At 58.5% G+C, this 20,379-nt stretch overlaps 2 protein-coding genes across 2 annotated transcripts; both read left to right on the top strand.

Annotated features, from left to right (window-relative positions):
• Nucleotides 1-2,055: 2,055 nt before the first annotated feature.
• On the top strand, nt 2,056-5,478 carry BESB_019400 (uncharacterized protein; the record flags this gene model as incomplete). Its single annotated transcript, XM_029360649.1, has 3 exons — nt 2,056-3,718; nt 4,359-4,444; nt 4,555-5,478. The coding sequence occupies 3 exons, from the start codon at nt 2,056-2,058 to the stop codon at nt 5,476-5,478; spliced, it is 2,673 nt and encodes an 890-aa protein (XP_029216008.1).
• A 2,113-nt stretch (nt 5,479-7,591) lies between these two features.
• BESB_019390 (uncharacterized protein) lies at nt 7,592-18,684 on the top strand (the record flags this gene model as incomplete). The annotated part of the gene is made up of 11 exons (XM_029360648.1): nt 7,592-8,141; nt 8,594-9,136; nt 9,582-10,344; nt 10,658-11,615; nt 11,898-12,216; nt 12,616-12,830; nt 13,091-14,236; nt 14,517-14,781; nt 15,170-15,615; nt 15,920-18,231; nt 18,558-18,684. The coding sequence occupies 11 exons, from the start codon at nt 7,592-7,594 to the stop codon at nt 18,682-18,684; spliced, it is 7,644 nt and encodes a 2,547-aa protein (XP_029216007.1).
• Between the last annotated feature and the right edge of the window lie 1,695 nt (nt 18,685-20,379).

Here is a 20,379-nt window from a genome sequence, read left to right as displayed (position 1 = left end):
ATATATATTGTGCGTTGTCGACTGCAGTGTGTGGAGCTGGGTATGCGCACGTGCACTCATTTGCGTTGCGGTGCAAGGAGAGAATTTCACGTGTGTATGCATCCGTCAATCCTATTATGGAGAGACGGAGGTCGCGGTAGGTTAGTCGGTATACAGGTAGCGCTTCCATGCGTGCGGATGCGCACACCAGAGCGGAGGACTGTTGGGGAGAGCGCAGATTGGCGGCTTTGAAACCGGAGGCTTCCAGACGTCTCACGTTTCGGTTTTGGTGAGATAAGAGCCCGAAGAGACGCAGGACACACAGTTGCGTGTGTACATTGTGAGGGTCAGAAAGCCTGCTGTACAGAGGAAAACAGTAGCTGTGTATTTGTGGTTTTGTGTGTGTGTTCCCGACGGAGCCTCGGAAGGCACGAGGCATCGAGTTTGTTTGTTCTGTGTTAACCCTTTTTCCGTTGTTTCGCTGTTAATTACCGGCGTTGTTTGTGTTTCATGGGCGACACATAGGCGAGTGCGGTGTTTGCCGCATTTTCGTTCAACATGAGCTCAGGGAGAGGGTGACGTAGAAAGGCGAGTTTGAAGCAAAAGGTGTATTTATGTGTCTGCACCGTGCACGCTAGACTAGGTTGTATCTCAACAAGGTCACTCCCACAGACTGTTTGGGTTCTCCGCAACGAAGGGGAGGGCACACGCTTCCTCGTTACTCACTGACCACGTTTAGCCTCACGCGGGTTTCATGAACAGGCTGCTTGCTGTGCGCAGTGGAACAATTCGGACCTCTTGTGGGTCAACTGACAACTGCGGAGCCACAAAGTGTAGGCATCCGAAGCTAAGCAAGCGAAGTGTTGACGGGGCCCATACTCTCTTGCTGGTGCACGTCGATGTTGCCAATTCCGTAGAAGGGTTTATTTGATCCTTTTCACAAACACTGGAGTGTCTCTGCAGGCACATAATTTACCGCCTCCTCAGTACTGCAGCACGGAATTCTGTTTTTTTTAGCCATTCCGGACGGGTGACCGGTGGAGACGCAGAGCTCACATCGCCGATTCACTGGTAGCATGCGGCAAAGAGTCGTTTGCGATCTCACACAGAAGTGAAGGCACAGCAAGATATTGATTTTCGGCACTAGCACGTCGGGTGTGTGCGCACACGTAGAGGCATCTGGTTGAGGGATTCGTGTCCATCGTTCCTCGCTCAGTTCCGTGGCGGACGCGAGAAGGTACCTCGACTTTCTACTGCTGAAGGAAACGATGCCATTGGTTCCTTAGAGGCCTAACTCGCTTTGCAACGTGTCTTGTGTGGGCTTGTTCGCATTCACCACGCGTTTTACATCCGCAGGCCTGTGACCGTAGGCTATACTTTGGTGGTATGTAGCATGGCAAGTATGTTTGCTTGATCCACTAGTTTTGCCGGCACCTGGCCTAGACGGTGTACCTGTTCAGTAATTCATGAATAATTTCTGGCACTCCGTTGACTGCGGAGCGAGCTATTGTCTCGTGTATGGTTGGTGTTCCATGAATCGCCAAGCCTTTCAAAAAGCGTGTCAATACTGTATGCTCGGGGGGTCATTTGTCACTCTCCGCCCGCCAAAATGTTTAGACATTGCAGTACGGAACGAAGTGCTGTTGAATGATAGTAGTCTGCTATTTAACGCGCACGACAACTGCCAGTAGACGTTACGAACCTTGACGTTGCATGCTTGTTGCTCGGCTTTGGTAGAACTGACTCAGTCCTCGTCGTGGTCGCAGATCGAAGCATCTCGAACTGATCTGCCGCCGTGGAGGACAAACAAAGACAGCGGAAACGCCCAAAAAAGAGGAAGAGAGTGGAGACGTACGGCGGCACGGAACATATCGACTCTCAGGCTGTACGGAGACGAGGGCTGCAGCCCCAGCCCCACTGTACCCGAAGATTTCCTCCGTAGTGATTCCTTGCTAAACCACCGCTGCGAACAACCAATACACGTCCGTCCGAGCCTCTCCCTTTTTCTCCAAATGTTGAAGCGGCATTTCTGCTTCAGTGCCTCACGTCTGGTCATTGGGTAGCATCGAATGAAAGATGGAAGAGAACGGGGAAGCGCTATGGCAGTACGATGTCACGGGGGAACCCCAAGATGTAGAAAAGAACACTGGGCGAACAACATATCACGTTCAAATGCCTATCGGCGAGACAGAGGATAGAACGGGCGCCCACCGACGTGTCTCGTCTCGCGGTTCGGGGGATGAAGAGAGGCATGACCGGCAGAGCGCTTCTTACCAGCAACAGTGCCTGGAGCAAGGAGAGGAAAAGGATGTCTTGCAGCAGAGGACGCTGGGCGGCAATTCTTTGACAAAAATGGCGGATGACAGGAGAGAAGCAGGGGCGCATGAACAGGATGAAGAGAACGACGACGAAAACGCGGAGAGGGAGTTGGATGGGCACAGCGCGCCCGGCGGGGGTTTAACTGTAGAGCAACTCACTGCAAACGAAGGGCAGTTTAGAACTGGACAATGTGAGCAAGAGCTGCAGTCACGCGAGGCAGAAAATAGAGAGCAGGACGAGGCACGAGGGCACGGACAGGGTACTGCCGGTGAGCTCGACCTTGCTTCTGGTAGCGCGGAAGATAATAGAGCGCACGGTTTCCATTTCGCCGGCGTCATAGATAGTGACGCGAAACCAGAATTCCACCCCGATAACGAAGGTGCCCTCCTGACTCACACACCCTCTGCTGAGACTCCTGAAAAGAGCACATCCCCGAGGCCACCCGCGTCGTCGAAATCAGGGCTGCGTCTTCGGTTCAGGACGATCGCATCAATCGTTGACTGCCTACCACGTCTCCAAGATCCTGCGGCGCGACGCCGCGAAGCCGCAGCAGTGGCTGGCGAGATTCTCGATTCTCTGGAGCACAGAGCTGAAACACTGCTCTGCTGCTACAACACACGGAGTGTCGCACAAATGAACAAGCACGCAAGAAGCGGCCGCGCAGGCTCCGAGTCGGCAGCTTGGCCACGGTTTGAACCTTCACCCGAGCCAATCGAGGAAGGCGCAAGCACCATGTATGGACAGTGGAAACTTAAAGAGGAGGCGGCCGCTGGGGTAGCCACGGAAGCTCTCCGTGCAGTTGCCCAGCTCGCAATAGACCAGATTGCGACCTCGCGTATTTCAGCTCAAGCTCGCGGTGAGGACACAAAGACGATGTCCCCTAGATTATGGAAAGCTCAGACCGATAGTGAAGACCCGGTGAGAGGACCCGAGAGCACTTCAGCAAAAGGTGCTTCCTCGGGGTGGCTGCCCTCTGAGGAAAGAATGTTGGGAGACAGGACAGACTCGCGAATGACCGTGGACGGAGACAGTGCTGCTGCGACTGAAACGCGCCGCGAGGAGCCACGAGGAGATGTCACGTGCAAGCCAGACGACAAGGCTGCGGAGGAATTCGATCTTTGGGTTGGACGAGACGCCAAACTCTGTCCCCAAGGCATGCCAGGTGTAGGTCCGAGAGCTTTGCTGGCTCCTGTGGAGGAGGCAAGGGGAGGCGGTACAGGAACTTTTCTGCGGGATACTGGTTTCACTGTTCCACGGCATCAAGGAGGCCAAAACCCGACGCAGAACCGACAAGACTCCTCTTGTACTTTCGCGAATAAAGCCGACATTTCAGCCAAGGCCGCGGCTGCACGAGCTGCCCTCACGCCTGCGCTGAAGCACGAGAAGCTGTGGCAAATATTCGGTCGAAACACTGACGCAGGTAGGCTGTGGTATCGGGTGAAGATCCGGCTTCGCAGTTACGGAGCTACAAATAGGGGAGTGCCGAGACTTATTAGTTCAGCAAAGAAAGTATGGGCTCGCGCAACGTCCTCTACGGAGTTCCAGGTTGCCCTTCCAACGTTCAGCTTGTTTTCTAGTCTAACATGGAGCTTCTACGCACAAATTAGCACCCGCTGCTGGGCTGGGCCCTACAGACGAACATGGGGGGGCCTGGATGACAGCTGACGGAGATGATGTAAAAGGCTCAAACAGATGGCCAGGACGTTGGTCCTATTTAGTGGCGACAAGTAGTGATCCCGATGCAGGATTAAGAAAGACCAGCTTCTGCGCTGACCGACGTTCTGTGCGACTTCTTACCAAAAACTGTGAATTCTACTCAATTCATCAACCCGGCTGCACATATTCTTTCATCTGACGTGCTCTACGTTGTTTCTTCTGAGCCGCAGCACGCTCTTTCTGTATTTCCTTTGCAGCTGCGACACGATACCGAGAAACATTTTTGCATCGTTCGGATGACGCTTCCGCATGTTTGCAGCGGCGCGTCACTCGTTTAGAAGCTCTCAGGTCGCGTATGTTCTCGACTCTTTGCTTGATCTGTTTCTCATTTGTCCGCGTTCTAGGGCGGCTGCTCCATCAGTTGTACGCGTCAAAAATAGCTGCAGTCGGAGCCGCGGATATCGTGTATCCCGTGCCGAAGTCTATCAAGGTAGGTGGCTGCCGCAATCCAAGGGCCCGTGTTCGTCGTGCGGAAGCGACATATTCGGGGCACAAGCTGCGTTCAATCCCGTTTCTCCTGCCGTCCGCACAACCTCTCAGGATCTAAGGGGGAGCCCGAGCTTCCGTATCATCAATCCGCCTACGAGGAAACCTGGCGCGGGACCGGGAGGTGTGTCCAGTAGAGCACGAATTGCAGTTCCTCGTGTAGGCCGCCATCCTGTCACCCGGACCGGCATTTCTGAGGGGCCCGATGGCGGGGGTTGCGGCTCATCCGCAGTGTCAGGCCGAGCTGTGCGCGGAAAGCGCTCGTTAGCAAAGATAGCAGAAGGGGCGGAGAGACAGAGAAGAGAAATTCTAGCCGAGGCCACAGCAGCGGCTGTTAGAGCTGCAACATCATGCAGCGGACACTCACGGACTCGTGAGCACGCGAAAGAAGTCCTCCAAGAAGCGTTCTATGTAGGGGAATGTATGATTCTTCCCCCCGAAGCGCGCCTTCCCGCCGTAACTAAAACGGCGCGTGCGAAAGTCTTCGAGACTGTTGTCGGCACTGGACAAGCTACAGAAGGGCACACAGGGAGTGAGGGGCGAACAGCAGCGAAGTCGACCTTTAGTGGAAAAGCGAGTGAGCGCGATGGCCGCCACCAGACGGACCCCGAGACGGGGATGACCCTAGAGCAGCGGACGCTGTATGCTCAAACCATTCGTGAAATCCAGCATCGGCAGGAAAGGCTACAAAAACTTCGCGAGTCGCTTCCCGATGAGGTCCTCGCCGCAGCCGCGTTTCATGGGACTGAGGGTGGAACCAGCTTGGGCAAGTTCACTCAAAATAGTCACGCGAAAGCGGGTGAGGCTCTGGTAGCACAGCTGGCGCGCAGTCGTCGGGCGAAAAGAAAGGTTCAAGAAAATCTCTACCAGGAAACCAAGCTGGAACGCGAGATTGCAGAGCGTGTCCGTGACCTTCAGACGCTGACTCGGCTTTGCGAGGATCAGCTCCGCCAGCGAGACGGCTCAACTCAAGACTAACTGGCACGCGAATCTGTCTCTGATCTGCGAACCATGATGGCGCTTGCGTTGCCTCGCACAGGCAGAGCTCTGCTGACAGCCACAGTGCCAAGCGGCCAGTCGCTTCTTATACAACCGTCGTTTTCTGCTGATATGCGTAGAGACTTCGCCTCGCACTACATGCACCGAAGTCCGCGCCACAACCCCTGAGCGCACTGGGTAGGCGAGCTACGACTGACTTTTGTCCCGCCTCTCTGCTCTGGGATTCACCAGTAGTAGATGACCGGACAGTATACCATTAGATGCCACGAAATGTATGCGGGGTGGAAAAACCAAGGAATTCCTTCCACGAGTGCGTTCCCCCTGACCTCGCCCTCACGCCACGGGTCTACACAGCTCTTCATCTTGACTAGCTCCCTGGGGAAGTTAACGACAGATGCCTATGCGGCGCCTGCGTCCCGCCTCGTTCCAACAGCACTGTTGCCCGACAAGGCAGCCACGCACGGCTGGTGCCCTGCCACTTGGCACGTTACGTACTCGCTGTTAGTGCGCCTCTCTGTTTCTGCATCCACACGAAATCCTCACAGCGACGACAGCGCAGGACGTCGCAGACCGTTGCCTTCGTCGTAGAATGGAATCACAAGAAAAAGCTGTGATGACTGCCACTTCACCCTCGTCTTGGTTTGAGTCGCACGTCCGGCGTCTCCACGTTTGCTTACTTGAGGATCCCATTCCAACAGATGCAACGGAACGACACTGCCGGCGCAAACCCAGACGTCAGGGCCACAGTACCTGCCAAGGAACATGAGCAGAGCTCGGTACTTGCCATAAGGAAACTCACGTTCACGCGAGTTATATTAGTAACTGCAGGGTTCCTACGCCTGTGCAGCGGCATCCTAATATGTAGCTGTAACGACCCGCCGTCGGCTGCCGCCGCAACCCCAACACAGAGTCTCCCTTGGCCCTCCTCCCTCGATGTGCGAACTCGAAGAAAAGAAGCAATCGCTGCAGTCTTTCGTTGCTTCCTCTCTTCTGGATTTGCGGCTTTAAATGACCCGCGGAAGTTTTACATGGGGAAGAAACATTCCTCCAGGCAAAGGAAGAGAAATGCAGCGCTTCTTCACTGGATGGAAGCTGGGCAAGGGGCGCGGGGGGAGGGAGACTACGCGTCGCCCGGTGTAACCGCGAAAGGGTCGTCCGCGGCAAAGCAGGGGGAGAACGCAGAGGCCACAGTATATAAGGAAAAAATGCACTCTCCCAACACTTCTTTGTGCTCTCTTCCGCTCACTGACCGCTCCCCGGTCTTTCGATATCGCTCTATTCCTGTTTGCTTTTCCCCGTTTCCGGTTTCAGTTTTTCTCTGCCTTGTTCCGCGAACTTTTCGGAACTTGGGCCCTCCTTGCTTTCTTTGGTCTGGTCCGTCTCCGTAGGTCGTCAACACGTCCTTCCGTTCCGTGTGTTTGCCTGCTCTCCCTCTGTCTGCTTCTTACTCTATCCTCTGAACTTTTTCGGGTACCGCTGGTACTGCGGGTGCACCGGGCCTCTTCGTACTTTTTCCACTTTATCCGCTCACACCGACGCGCTTGCCTTGCTTTGCAAAGAAATCCTCATCTTCTCTTTATCCCCCCCAAGGGGGGGGGTCCGCGCCTCCCTCGTCTCTTTCTTTCTGTTCGCCCCACTTCATGCCGGTTTTTTGCGAGGTCTACCCGGGGGGGCTAGTAAGCCTGCGTGATTTTTTCCGTGCTTGTTCCCCCTGATTTTCTCGTTTGTTTTTTTCTCTTTTGCACAGTTTCCTTTATTTTTTGCGCCTGTCTCGTCCGTTTGACGCTTCGTACTGCAGCCTCCATGGTTTCTCGGGAGGCTGCTTGCGCTCAGCGCGTTTCTTCGGTCTGTTTTTTTCCGTTGTGTTTGCGCGTCTCTTCGCGTGCTTCGATTTGTTTGTAGTGTTCTCGCTTCGCGCCACTTCTTACCTCGTTATTGGTTTTTGCGCCGTTTCTCTGCAGTGAATTCCTCCCTTCCGGCAGGGATTGTCTGGCGTTGCTTCCGGGTCGACATCCGCTTGTGTAGACACTCCTCCCAGTCTGTCTCGTAGGGTTTCCGGATCGAATTCCTTTTCCCCGCGAGAGTCCCCGCCATGGGGGACCCGGGCAGGGGCGACGGCTCGTTTCCTTCCCTGAAGGCGAGCGCGGCGTCAGCCGCAGCTCCGTCCGCGGGAGGAAACTCGGCCGGTTCGCACGTTGGACCTGGGGGCACGTCTTCGGCGACTTCGGGAGGCGCCTCCGCGGGCGGGGTTCCCTCCACGTCGCCGACCGGTAGCAACAGCGGCGTCGTGAACGCTGAACTCCAGAGTAGCAGCAACCAAGGTGGAGGCGGCGCAGAGGAAGGAGGGAACTGTGGAGGCGGAAAACCCGCAGGCGCAGCGGGCTCCGCGACCACCGGCGGTAGCTCTCCAGCGGGACTCGCGGCGGGCGACGGCGATGGGGCGGCCGCGGCGCTACGGGGCCTCTCTTCGCAGCCTGCGGAAAACTCCGAGGCTGGAGGGGGGGCGAAGGGCGCTGGGCAAGGTGCCAACGGAGGAGCGGGAGCGGCTTCACTGTCTCAGGCTCAGCAGCTGGCGCAGGGCAACAAGCCAGCGCAGGACTTCGAGGCCGAAGTTAACAGCTGCTTCCAAAAGATGTACTCAGGTACGCATCATAAAGCCATCAGATACGACGGAGAGGCGAAGATCTTCACCACAGACGCATAGTTGTGTGCGTGGCCTACGATTCGACTGCCGTAGTGTGTAGCCGGGCACGAGGACGCGCGTTTTTTTCTCACTCATGTGGTGTAGACGAGCGCTATCTTTCTCCGGACTATGTTGACACACTATCCCGCTGTTGATTTTCTGCTTCCGCACATGCGTCATGTCGCACTTTGACTGGAATGCGTCATTTCGAGGGTGCCAGTATCCCAGACGGCCACGCGGGGGAGGGGAGGGGGGGGGGGGGAAGTTGGGGGGTTGGGGGGGGAGGGGGACGCGGGAAGGGGGGGAGGAAGGTGTTGTCGCCCAGCGGTGTGTTCTTGTGAACCCGTCCCTTGGTTCTCTTTTCGATTTGTTTCCCATCCCTTTTTTCCGTGTGTGGACTGCTTTTTCCAGGGATTTACTCGGTGGACATGGTGGTGGCGCTGCTGCAGCGGCTGTCTCAGGCGCCGCCGGGGTCGCGCGACAGCGGGTTGTTTGTTTCGATGATTCGCACGCTCTTTTTTGAATGCCGGCACTTCCCCAAGTATCCGCCGCACGAGTTGGCATTGACGGCTGAGTTGTTCGGCCAGCTGATTCATCACCACGTCCTAATCAACAGCGGCAACTCAATTCTGATTGCTCTGCGTTGCGTGCTGGAGGCCATCCGCAAGGGGCCGAGTTCGAAGATGTTTGTCTTCGGCATCGCCGCTCTCGAGCAGTTTCTTGACCGTATCTTTCTTTTTCCTCAATTCCTCGTCGCTCTCGCCTCTCTCACTGAACTCCAAGAACAACACCCGCACTACGCACACTACGCACAGTCCGTCCTCCATCTGATTCCTGAGAAATTCCACTCCCTTGTCGTTTTAGATCCCAGACTCGCAGCTTCGCTGCCCCCGATGCCCGAGCCTCCCCCTGTGGTCGGGGTCACGGCCGCGGCCCGGCAGGCGGCCAGCGGAGGTAGGAAAAGAAGACTTCTCATCAGCGACTCACCGACCTTTTCTCTGGCTCCCTTCCCACCGGGGTAGTAGGAGCGCCCAGTCGTGTTGTTTTTTTGCAGTCTCAGCATGTGCTTTGTTTCCGCTTCGTACGCTTCTTTGCGTAGAAGGAGCCAGCGCGAGTGTGCGTTCTCTTTCGTGTGGCGCAGTTACATTGGAGAGGAGGGCGACGGTAGCTTTCTCGCGTCGCTCGCGGTGCATGCCGCTCATTCGCGCTTCCCCGCCTGCGAGGACGGCCCCCGAAGCGCCCGTCACCAGCCGGCCGAGCGTCGGCAGTGTGTTTCTGTTTTTGGTTTGACTTCTCTGCAGTGTGGTACTTGTCGCGTGGTTGTCGGCGTGCAGCAGCGGCCTAGCGTCAGTTTCCCACTCCAAACACGCGCAAGTTGTGCTGTGTCTGTCTCTTTCAGGGCAGGCGTCGGGCCCTGCAGGCGGCGCGGCGGCGGGAGGAGGGCGGGGGGCGTTTGGAGCGGGCGGCAACACCTCGCTTCCGCACGCACTGTCGCACAGCCCGCCGCCCGCGTCTCTGCTTCAGGGATCCTCGGCGCTTCCGTCGCCGCCGCTGTCGGGCTCGCCGTCGCCGCAGGGCACCACCGGGGGGGCGAGCGCGTTGGGGGGGTCGAGCGCCGGCGGGGCGAGCGGCCCGAGCAAGGCTTCTCTCGGGGGCCTGGGCGCAGCCTCGGCGGGGAACGCGATCCTCGCGGGCAGCCACGGCGGCGGCGCGGGCGCCGTGTTGGGCGCAGGGGCCCTGCTGCAGGGCGTAGGCCTGGGTCAGGTGGAGGGCCTGATGAACGATCCCGACATTACGGCGAAGTTGGAGCAGCCGCCGCAGTGGGTGGCGGACCAAGTGATTGCCGCATGCAACAGCGTGTGCGAGGGGAACGTTGACGACAAAGTCGAGAGCTTGAAGGACGTGTTGACCGAAGAGCACGCCCCGTGGCTCACGTATTACATCGTTAAGAGTCGGGCTGCGAAGGAGCCGAATCTGCACAGCATTTTCGTCCTCTTCTTGGAGAAACTGAAGCTGCCGGGGCTGTGGGAAGCGGTTATCAACATGACTTACAACTGCATCCACGTGTTGCTCAAATACGTCGACGAAGCTAAGGAATCGAGTTCCTACCGAACTCTGCTGAAAAACTTGGGCCTTTGGCTCGGATCCATCACGCTCGCCAGGTACAGATTCTGAACGATCGAAGCGAACAGTGGCGGTATTTGAGACATTCAGCGAGTTCGCGCATGTATTTTCTTCGGGCGTGAACCACAAACGCAGCGCCTCTGACGGTGCCTCTGGATCGTCTAGGATCGGGCTCCTGCGTACCTTTGCAAACCGAGAGAAGCAGGATGCGGAGTTGGGTAAACAGCAAGAGTTTGTTAAAATTGTTGATTCCTTCAACACTTTCCTTCTTTGGAACACATGCGTGAGTTTCGTACTGTTTTGCGCGAACGTGTACACTTTGCTTCGAGCTTGCTGTGTATTCTTCCACAGAAACCGCCCGTTGAAGTCGAAGCGGATGGACCTGAAGCAGCTCTTGTTTGCGGGCTACGAACAGGGGCATCTGGTTGCGGTGTTGCCTCTTGTGTGTAAAATCATGGAGGGCATCAAAGCCTCGAAGCTCTTCAAGCCCCCGAATCCGTGGACGACGGCCGTCATGTCGCTCCTTGCGGAGATCCACCTGCAGCCCAACATCCGAACGAACCTGGTCTTCGAGGTCGAGGTCCTCTTCAAGCATCTTCACCTAAATGTCATGGAGTACCATAATCGCACAGAGCATCTGACCAAGCGGTCGCCGCCTCCGGGATCCGCCGACTTCGTCGTCCGAGCCTCCACGGCCACGGGGGCGACCCCTGCGACTGCGGCGTGCGGGCCTCTCGGGACAGCGGGCCCGGGGATCCCCCCGGGGGGGACGCCGCAGGGAGCGACCTCTGCGACGGGGACTTCCGGGCGCCCCGGGGCAGGGGTCGGGAGCGGTGGAGTACCAGGCGGCGTTCGCAGCTCGCCTGGCGCACTCGTGGGGCGTCTGCCGGGGGGCAGCCAAGGTCTTTCTCTGAATACTGCTGCGGCGGCCGCCGCACTGGGTCTTGGCGGGTCAGCGGGTGCCGGAGGCCCAGGGGCCGGCGGAGACCCGTCGTCGTCTCCGCTCGGGGTGCAGCACCAGCGCGGTCTCCAGGGCCTCGGCCCCGGCGGCCTGGGTCAACTGGACGGTGCCTCTGGAGCTCACGGGCGTCTCATGGAGGCAGCAGCCGCGGTTGCGTCAGCTGCCGCCGCTGCAGCGGGCATGGGCCGCCCCGGAGGAACCCCACCCCAACCGGGAGGCGGGGCTGGGCCCGCGGTCCCTGGCATTGGGCTCCAACAAGGCCCCGGAGGACAAGGCGGCGCGGCAGGGCTCGGAATGCTACAGGGACAAGGCGACGGCCCCGGGGGACCCAGCCCCGACGGCCTCGAGGTGAGCATCCATGTGTGGGCTGCGGCGCGGAATCGGTCGTCTTTGCGATTTGCGAGGGACTGGACTCAACCCCAAGGTGGGGGACGGCCGGGCGACGCCAGCGATTAGAGGGTCATTAGGGATGAGAGAGAAGAGCAGCAGAGGGGCGCTTAAGCGCGCTGCCTCTCGCTTTGGCTGTGGAAACACACGCGTGTCGTTGTGTCGGTTACTTCGAGTGCCGCCTTTTCGTCTTTCCACGGTGTTTGACATGGGTGATTGCTTCCTTTTTTTTGTTATGTTCAGCCTTCTCATCCCTCGTCGTGGTCTTCATCGCTTCTCCAAGGCGCGGGCGGCGGCGTGGCGCCTCCTTCGCACCACCCGCACAGGGCTCTGTTGCCGCTTCTCGGGGCTTTGGGGGCCTCGGGAGGGACCGACCAGACCTCAAGCGTCTCGTCGGCGAGCATCCTGCAGCCGGATCGTCTGCTGCAAAATCTGAGCCAAAACGTCATCATCTCGCCGTCCATCGCGCTTCTCAGCATCCAGCCAAATCTGCGGCCTCTCGTCCCGCTTGCTGTTGACCGCGCGATCAGAGAAATCATTTCGGCAGTCGTGGAACGCTCAGGTAAGCTTGGCACGCCGCCGTTTCAAGAGCAAGCTGACTCGCAGCGGACTGACGGCGTGCTGGTGCTGGAGGGGAATGCGGGCCCGGAATCACAACGGGCGAGGACAGATGATAAAACATTGAGAAAACATGGCGACTACAAACTGCCCACTGTCGATGGATCTTCATTTGCGAGGCGTTTTTGGCGTGGCGTGCTTCTGTTTGTTCACCGAGGCCTTACTCGTGTGTGGATATGAATAAGAATAATCTCGGTTCAAGTTATGCCTATGTGTTCGGGTGTGCCTGAGGAGTAGAGCAGAGTCCCGCTTAGTGGTAGTCCGCGCTGGCAGGCGTTTATGGAGAGCATCGCAACAAAACTGCCTGTCACTGTCTCGTTTTTGCTGTTGTGTGGTTTTTCAGTGACGATTTCTTGCGTCACAACTCGGGAGCTGGTATGCAAGGACTTTTGCATGGAGAGTGAAGAGTCTCTGGTAAAGCGGGCTGCCCATCTCATGGTAGCCTCCCTGGCGGGCTCGCTGGCTCTCGTCACGTGCCGCGAGCCTCTGCGAGTGTCACTCAGCCAGAACTTGCGCCAGCTTCTTCAGCCTGCGGCGGGAAGTGACTGCAACGACCAGGTACGTTTTCCACTATGCGCCCGAAGATCTCTCTCGCGGCGTATGTATGTCGCTGTGAGATGGAGTGTGGACGTCGCGAACGACGCGTTTTTTCAGCGGGTATGTAGACAGTGCATCTGCGCTAAAACGCATGCATGCCCTTTTTTAAGGCTTGCACAACGGCGCTCTTGTTAGATCCGAAAAGTTGCCGCCGTCCATTCATTCATGCCTCTGGCGCGGAACTTTTCAATTCCCGCTGCTCTCCTGTGTTGTTTTCGCAGGTGCTGATTGAGCAGGTGGTTCAGATCGTGTCTGCGGATAACCTGGAGCTTGGCTGCTCGTTGATAGAGCAAGCGGTAGTGGAAAAAGTTCTTCGCGACATTGAGCAGACTATGCAGCCTGCGCTGGCGATTCGACGCCAGGCGCGCGAGCGCGGTGTTCCCTTCGTCGACACGAATTACATCAATAGCAGCAGGTGGACGCTTAACCTCCCAGAGCCTCTCAAGCTTCGCCACGTGCTCAACAACCGCCAGCTGCAAGTCTACAAGGACTTCCTCAACTTGGGTCCGCTGAAGAAGCTCCACCAGGAGAGTGCAGCTCACAACAGCAACATGCCGCCGATGTCAGGCGGCGCAGGCGGCCCCCACGCGGGCCTCGTGGGGCCAAGCGGAGCCCATGGCGGACCTTCGTCTCCGGGTCTCCTCCAGGGAGGCGGCGCGGGGTCTGCCCAGATGGGGAGTCTGGGCCCGAACAGCGCGGGCTCCGTCATCGGGGGCAATCCCTCGTCCCTGCCACCGGGGCCCCACAGCCACCCTTTAGGCGGTGGCATGGCTGGCGGCGCCGCTGCACTGATGGTCGGTATGGGGGAGGGCGGCGGGCCCTCTGGAGGAGCTTCGCAGGGTCTCCCTGGGCGAACTATGGGGCCCAACAGCGGGGCCTCGAGTCTCATCGGCCGGGAGAGTCTCTTGCAGCAACACCTCGCGCAGCAGCAGGCCCAGGCTTCTCAGCACGCTGCGCGCCTTCTGGGGCAGCAGCAAGGCAACAAGCTGCTCGCCTCCTTCGCCGGTCACGCGCAAGGCGGCGGCGGGGGCGTGCACCCGCAGGGCGGCAGCAACGCCGGATCGGGTCCGCAGGGCGGCCCCCTGGTGGGCCTGGGCGGCGGCGGCACAGGCAATCTGAACGCGGGCTTGCTCGCCTCGCACCACGCAGCCGAGGGCGGCGCGAGGGCTGGAACGGGCCCGGCGGGAGGCGCCGCGCCGGCAACTGGCCTCGGGGTCAGAGAGCCGATTGCGGTGCAGCCGATGGGCGACGCGCCGCTGTCGACTGTGATGGCCCGACTCGAGGACTGTCTCGTCCAGCTGCGAGACGTCGTCCGCGACATCTTCACCTGCCCGCCGATCGTTCCCACGCCTTCCACCGTTGACTCTGTAAGCAAACAGGAGGAAAGGGAGAAGGGGGGGAGGGGGGGGAGGGGGGAGGGGACTGCCTTGGCTCTGGCGTCGACCCAGTGGGAGTGTCTTTTGGTCGGTTGCAGATGTCTGGTGGAGCTGCAACGCGCGCGGTGTCGCGTTCAGTGTGCTCCGCGTGTATTAAGTTGGGCCTCGACATGCGAGGGGGAGATGCTGAGTTCGCCTGCCTGCTGCATCCTCCGCTGCATCCCGCGGACTCACCAAATTTTGTTGCGTTTGCGTGTTTGTTGCCGCGCAGTACTCGACTCCAGCGGGAAGCCAAGTGTATGCACTGCCGGTGCCTCACTGCGCGACGCCAGTTCTGACAGTATTCGCGTGTCTGCCGTCGAACCACGAAGTTTTTCAGTTGATTCTCGCAGTTTCGGCGATCGCTGGCAGCTGCCCGCGCGTCGAGGAGCTCGCGCCCACTCTGGCGCACAAGCTGATCAAGAGTGTATTCGAGGGAGCTTCGTTGGCAGCCAACAGGACCAGCCACAACGCGATCCGAGGCATCGATCCCACAGGTAGGGGCTGGATCCCCCCTTCTGCGATACGAGCACACACGAAGTCGAGTCGTGATATTTGCGTACAAATCATCTCTCGGCGGTAGATCCCGCGAACCCTTTATCAACTCATTCATGGTGAACGCGAGCGGAATCGGGGAAGGCAGAGGAGAAACGGGGAGTGATGAACGGAGGTGTATCCCCCGCCGTCTGTTGTCTGCTGGCTCACATCGTATCCGCAACCTCCTAGCGGGCGTTTTTTATAGCGTCTTTTTCGGCGATGTGCGCGGCACCTCGTTGGTCGCACGGATGCGTGTACAGTTTTTTCTGCTTTTTTCTGCGGGTTTGGGTGTTGCGTGGTGCGACGGCCACTGGCGGGTTGTCGCGTGTTTGCTTGTTCTGCACACAGGCCTCTACATGGAGGTATTTTTCGCAGTTTTGGCGGCGCTGGGTTGCCAGAGCGACGTGGTGTCTAAGCTGGCGGGCGAGGTGTTGAGCATTTCGTGCTCGTCGGCGACGATTCCGCCCAAGAAGAGCAACACAACTGTCGCCGCGGGCCTGGTGCGCTACCGCCTCGTGAGCCTGGCGGCCTTCGACTTGGTCCTTGCGAACCACCTCGACAACGGCCGAAACGTCGCCGTTCTCGAGTTTATCTTGGCGCTGCTCAAAACGCTTCTGGATCAGAAAGCTATCACGCCAGATGACTTGCCAACTACGTTCAAAATGCTGACCGAGGCCTCAGCCACGACTCTGCCCGCCAAGCTCGTTCAGTTGAAGGGCTGGCAGCCGCTGCCGCTCGCGGAGGCGCGAACAAAGCTCATGGAGGCCTTCAGAGAAGACCAGGAGGAAAGAAAGGTACCGAGCTTCACAACACTTCTAGACGCTGGCGCTGATCCCTTTTCGTGCGTGGATGGGCTGATGGGCGATGCGGGGGGTGGCGCGATCAAGACCATTTTCCTCGTTCGCACGTACCGACGCACACAGAAAGAGGGTTCACATATCCGTATCTGTTGTTATCTGTCGTTTCACCAGGCACACGTGTTGTGAAGGGGTCTCATCCGCGTTGTCTCCATTTCGGTTTTTCGCCTGTTTCCCCGTGTTTTCCCCGTGTCTTGCCTAATTCATCGATGTGCTTTGTTCTCGTTGCGCATTTCCGCAGAATCACCCTCGCGAGCGTGTGACGACTATGACGGAGTTGATGGACACGTACTACAGCGCGAATCCCGTCTGCGTGCGCAGTCTGCCGCGTCTTCCTGCTGTTCCCGCAAAGGAGCGCCAGCTGATTGCGACGATCTTCAGCGAGTGGCTGCGCTTCTGCGCATGCGTCAGTCCCTCGTCACTGGGCGGCGCGGGGGCCGCCGACCGCCTCTCGGGGCTGGCGCAGGGCGCGGGGGGCGTCAGCGGCTTCGGCAGCACCGACAGCGCGTCGCTCCTCCGCGCGACATTCTTCCAGCGCGTCTCGCACCAGGGTTTGCTGCGCATGGACGAAGACACAGATCGCTTTTTCGCGGTCTGCGTCGAAGAAGCCGTGGCGCGGTCGCTCCGCTTCCGCGACGACAAGCCCGAGGCCGCCGGCGAAGGCCCCAGCGCCGGAGGCGAAGGCGCCAACGAGGCCAGCGACGAGGCGGAAGGCCGCAAGACAGAGGAGGGCAGCAAGGCGGAGCAAGAAGGGCGCACGACAGACGGTAAAAAGGGCAACGACGAGCAGGACGCGAAGGCGGAGAAAGCTGTCGACAAGAAGGACGAAGGCCGCTCGGCGGAGAAGGGACGAAGGAGGTTTTCCGGCGCAGCGGAGGACGACGCCGCAAAGGCAGGAAAGGACAAAAAGGCGGCTGCGACCGCGAAGAGTGAGGAGGCGAAGAACAGCGAGGACGGGGCGAAGGAGAGCGAACCTGAGGGTTCCTCGAATGAAGAGACTGCGGACAAGAGCTCGTGCAGATCGTCGACTGTCACGTCGTCACCGATTCTGGAGTACGACGCCTCCACAGTCACCCCGGAGTTCCTCACTGCGATGCAGACGCCGCCTGAAGACACCGAGCCGCTGCTGGACGTTGCGCCGTTGGACGCTGTCGCCAAGATGATTGTGGGCATGATGACCCTCGTGGATCCGGTTCAGATCTCCCCGGTGATGATTCTGCAGAGGGCGTTGGGCATCATTTGCCGCCACATCCACATGGAGGCGGAGCGTCTCGGTTCGGCGTTCAACCAGCGGCCGTATTATCGTCTTCTTCTCGTCATCCTCCTCGAGATCACGTCTTCGGCGCCCTCGCAGGGCGGCAAGGCGGGAGCCGGCGGGGCCTTTGGAAGTCCAGGAAGCGCCGGAGGCGCGGGCCTCGGGGCTGGAGGCCCGAACGCCTCTTGCGGCAACAGCAGCGACGGGAAGACGCTCTTGGGCGGAGGAGGGGTCAGCGAGACGCAGCTTCTCCACTCACTTCTCTCCTTCGCGGAGCACCTGGCGCTCCTGAGTCCGACGCGGGTGCCGGCCTTCGCCTTTGCCTGGTTGGGCCTCGTGGGGCACCGCGTTTTTATGCCGCGCCTCCTCAAGAGCGGCAGAGGCTGGGCGTGCCTGCACCGCCTGCTGCTGCTGCACTTTGAGTTCCTGCATCCGTTCCTCCGCAACGCCGCGCTGACTGACAGTATCCGGCTGCTCTACAAGGGTGCTCTCCGCATTCTGCTCGTCCTTCTCCACGACTTCCCCGAGTTTCTGTGCGACTACCACTTCTCCTTCTGCGACGTGCTGCCGCTGAATTGCGTGCAACTGCGCAACGTCGTTCTCTCGGCCTTCCCGCGCAACATGAAGCTGCCCGATCCGTTCCTTCCGAACCTCAAGGTTGATCTGCTGGCAGACATCAAAACAGTGCCTCGCATTTTGTCGAGTTTCACAGTGACTCTGCTCCAAAAGGGCCTGAAGAAAGATGTCGACACATTCTGGCAGACTCGGGACGCGTCACTGCTCCCGCTGATGCGCTCCAAGCTGCTGCTCGATCGCGAAGACGCTGTGCGCATCGGCACCAAGTACGATGTGCCTCTGCTCAACGCCTTCCTCCTCTACGTGGGCACCGGCGTGCCTGAACGCGTGGGCGGCGGCGCCAGCGGCAGCGACGGCCCCGGGTTGATCATGGACGCCATGCTGGGCATCGGGGGTCTCGGCGGCGGCGTGGGTGGGGCGTCTGCAGGCGCCCGTCGTCCCGGCGGCGAACTCTCGCCGTCGCTCGACATCCTTCTGTACATGTCTAAGGAGCTCGACATGGAGGGGCGCTACTTGCTCATGTCGGCCGTCGCTAACCACCTGCGGTACCCCAACGCCCACACGCACTACTTCTCCTGCGTCCTACTCTGGCTCTTTGGCGAATCGAGGGAAGAACTCATCCAAGAGCAAATCACCAGAGTCCTCCTCGAACGCCTCATCGTCCACCGCCCCCACCCCTGGGGCCTCCTCATCACATTCATCGAACTCATCAAAAACCCGAGGTGGGATGCCTGCACTTCCTGTCCTGGACTCGGTTGGAGGAGCCCACAACGCGGAGAAAAACGATGCAGCAGAGAGAGAATGAGAGACAGGGAGACAGAACGTAGACACGGCACTTAGGAGGGGGAACAGCAATGAGAAGGTGGGAGTTTAGAGTTTTAACGACGTATCCCGCAAGGCTCTTAGGCAGCATGCATATATATGCGTATATACATATATATATATATTATATCCGACAGGTGCATGCTCATGCGTGCATGAATGGGAGTGCGAGACGGCCATAGAAAAGATGAGCTTTTTGATTTTTTGGTGTTTGCGTCCGTTACAGGTTCAGTTTTTGGAATTGTTCCTTCGTCTCTGCGGCCCCCGAGGTGGAGAAGCTGTTTCAATCTGTCGCTCACACGTGCCTCGGTCAAAGCGGCGCGCAGCAGTTGCAGCAACAGCGCCGGCGCTAGTTTGTGTGTGCTTCGTTCAAACGTCTTTTTCCGGTTTTCGCCAGCCGCATTCGTCTGTTCTGTTCATGTCGCTGAGTGCTCGCGCGGAGACGTCTCCGTGCGCAGGGGGTGGGGGGGGGGGGGGGGGGGGTAAGGGTGTGTCCCACAAGGTTCATCGAGTCCCCCACTATGTGAATCCGTTGCACGGATAGACACACTTCGACGTGAGTTCAATTTGGCGAAGATTGGCTTCAGGGACCAACTGTTCCCTTTTTTCGAGCCTTCTAATCTCTCGTGGAGCTCCTGAGTACGTAATCCGTTGGGCAGTTGACTCGTGCGCCGTTGTTTTACGCATCTTCGCAATGCTCTGAAATCGTTTGCTTCGTCCTTTTCTCTGTTGTTTTCGTACGCCGGTTGGTGCCCGTTCACGGCTGCTTCTGTGTATTGTGTGCGTAGCTACGGAGCTCGTGCTGTGTATATTTCTGCAGTCTATGATCAAGGTTTTCACCTTGGATTTGAAGGTGTGCTGGCTGTCCTTCTGCACAGCAGAGAGTGGGCATCGCTTGCTGGTACGCGAGACTCGAAAAAGGACGGGAACTTTCGTCGGTCGTCGCCCATGCACGAACTTCGTGCTCGTTTCAAGAAACTGTCTTTTGTTGCGCGACGTCGTCCTGCCTCACAAGAAAGAAAGCGTGAGGCGAGCCTGTGAAGCGGACTTCCGTGTTGAAGTTTGGGGCCTCTTTTTTTATGTTCCCCTTCTGTCGGTGGTGAACGGTGTGTGCCGCACGCTGCTCTGCAAGACAGCAGTCTTCTCTTGTGTTTTCCTGGTTGCGCCCGATTTTTTCTTCAACAGTCGCTTGCGTGTGCATTCACAAAGACGCATTCGCAACTAAAAAGTCTACACCGTCTTGTTCGCCGTCGTCGCGTGTGTGTATACATCATCCACTCAGCAATTACGTCCCTTCGCCAGCACGCCGCAGAGCTTTGTGTGTCCATGGGTTTCCCCGGCAGTGCGCGGGTGTCTCTTTCTTTCGTGTGAGAGTGAAGGAGTTGCTGCTTTCATGAACAACGACAGATTCCACCATGAAGCATTTATAAGCACTCGTCCAGCCAGCCGTGTCCCACGACGCACACGTCCTCGGCCCCCACACCTGAAGCCGAGCGCTCTTTTAGACAGCAGCGAAACAGAGCCCTGCTTACCGCTCGACCGTCGATGTGCTGTTCACCTCCGCTCGCCGATGCCCATTTGTTGCGTTTATGTATGACTAGCTGTTTAGGAGTATCACGTGTTGCCAACATCGCAAAAGAAAAACATCCTGAAAGCAGGGCAACCGGTCCTTTCGTCTCTTACCAGCTGTCACCAGTATTCTAAACCTCCCTTCAGCGTCCCCCACAACGGTCACTCTGCGTTGCCTACCGGCCGCAGTCTCGACCCCACGGGGCTCCCGGAGTCTCAGCGGAGCCCGCTTGAGTCCTCTGACAAGCGCGAACGAGAGCCAATCTTGCTTCATGCATTTGAATACCAGACAACGGGAGCGGGCTGGTTCTCGAGACTCGAGTCCCAGTCAATATCTTATCCGAAGGACGGGCTTCAAACTGATGCCGTCAGGGGATGAGGGCGTTCTGTGAGATCCTGTACAGCGCCACTGCGCCGGGTTCAGGAAGAGCCAGCTGACCAGCACGCGGGATTCGTCCTAAGGGTCCCCTTATTGAATT

The sequence above is a fragment of the Besnoitia besnoiti genome, chromosome XI (genome assembly GCF_002563875.1).
Source record: "Besnoitia besnoiti strain Bb-Ger1 chromosome XI, whole genome shotgun sequence".
Taxonomy (NCBI): Eukaryota; Apicomplexa; class Conoidasida; order Eucoccidiorida; family Sarcocystidae; genus Besnoitia; species Besnoitia besnoiti.
The sequence above is the reverse complement of the archived record's forward strand: the minus strand, read 5'-3'. Positions and strand labels throughout refer to the sequence as shown.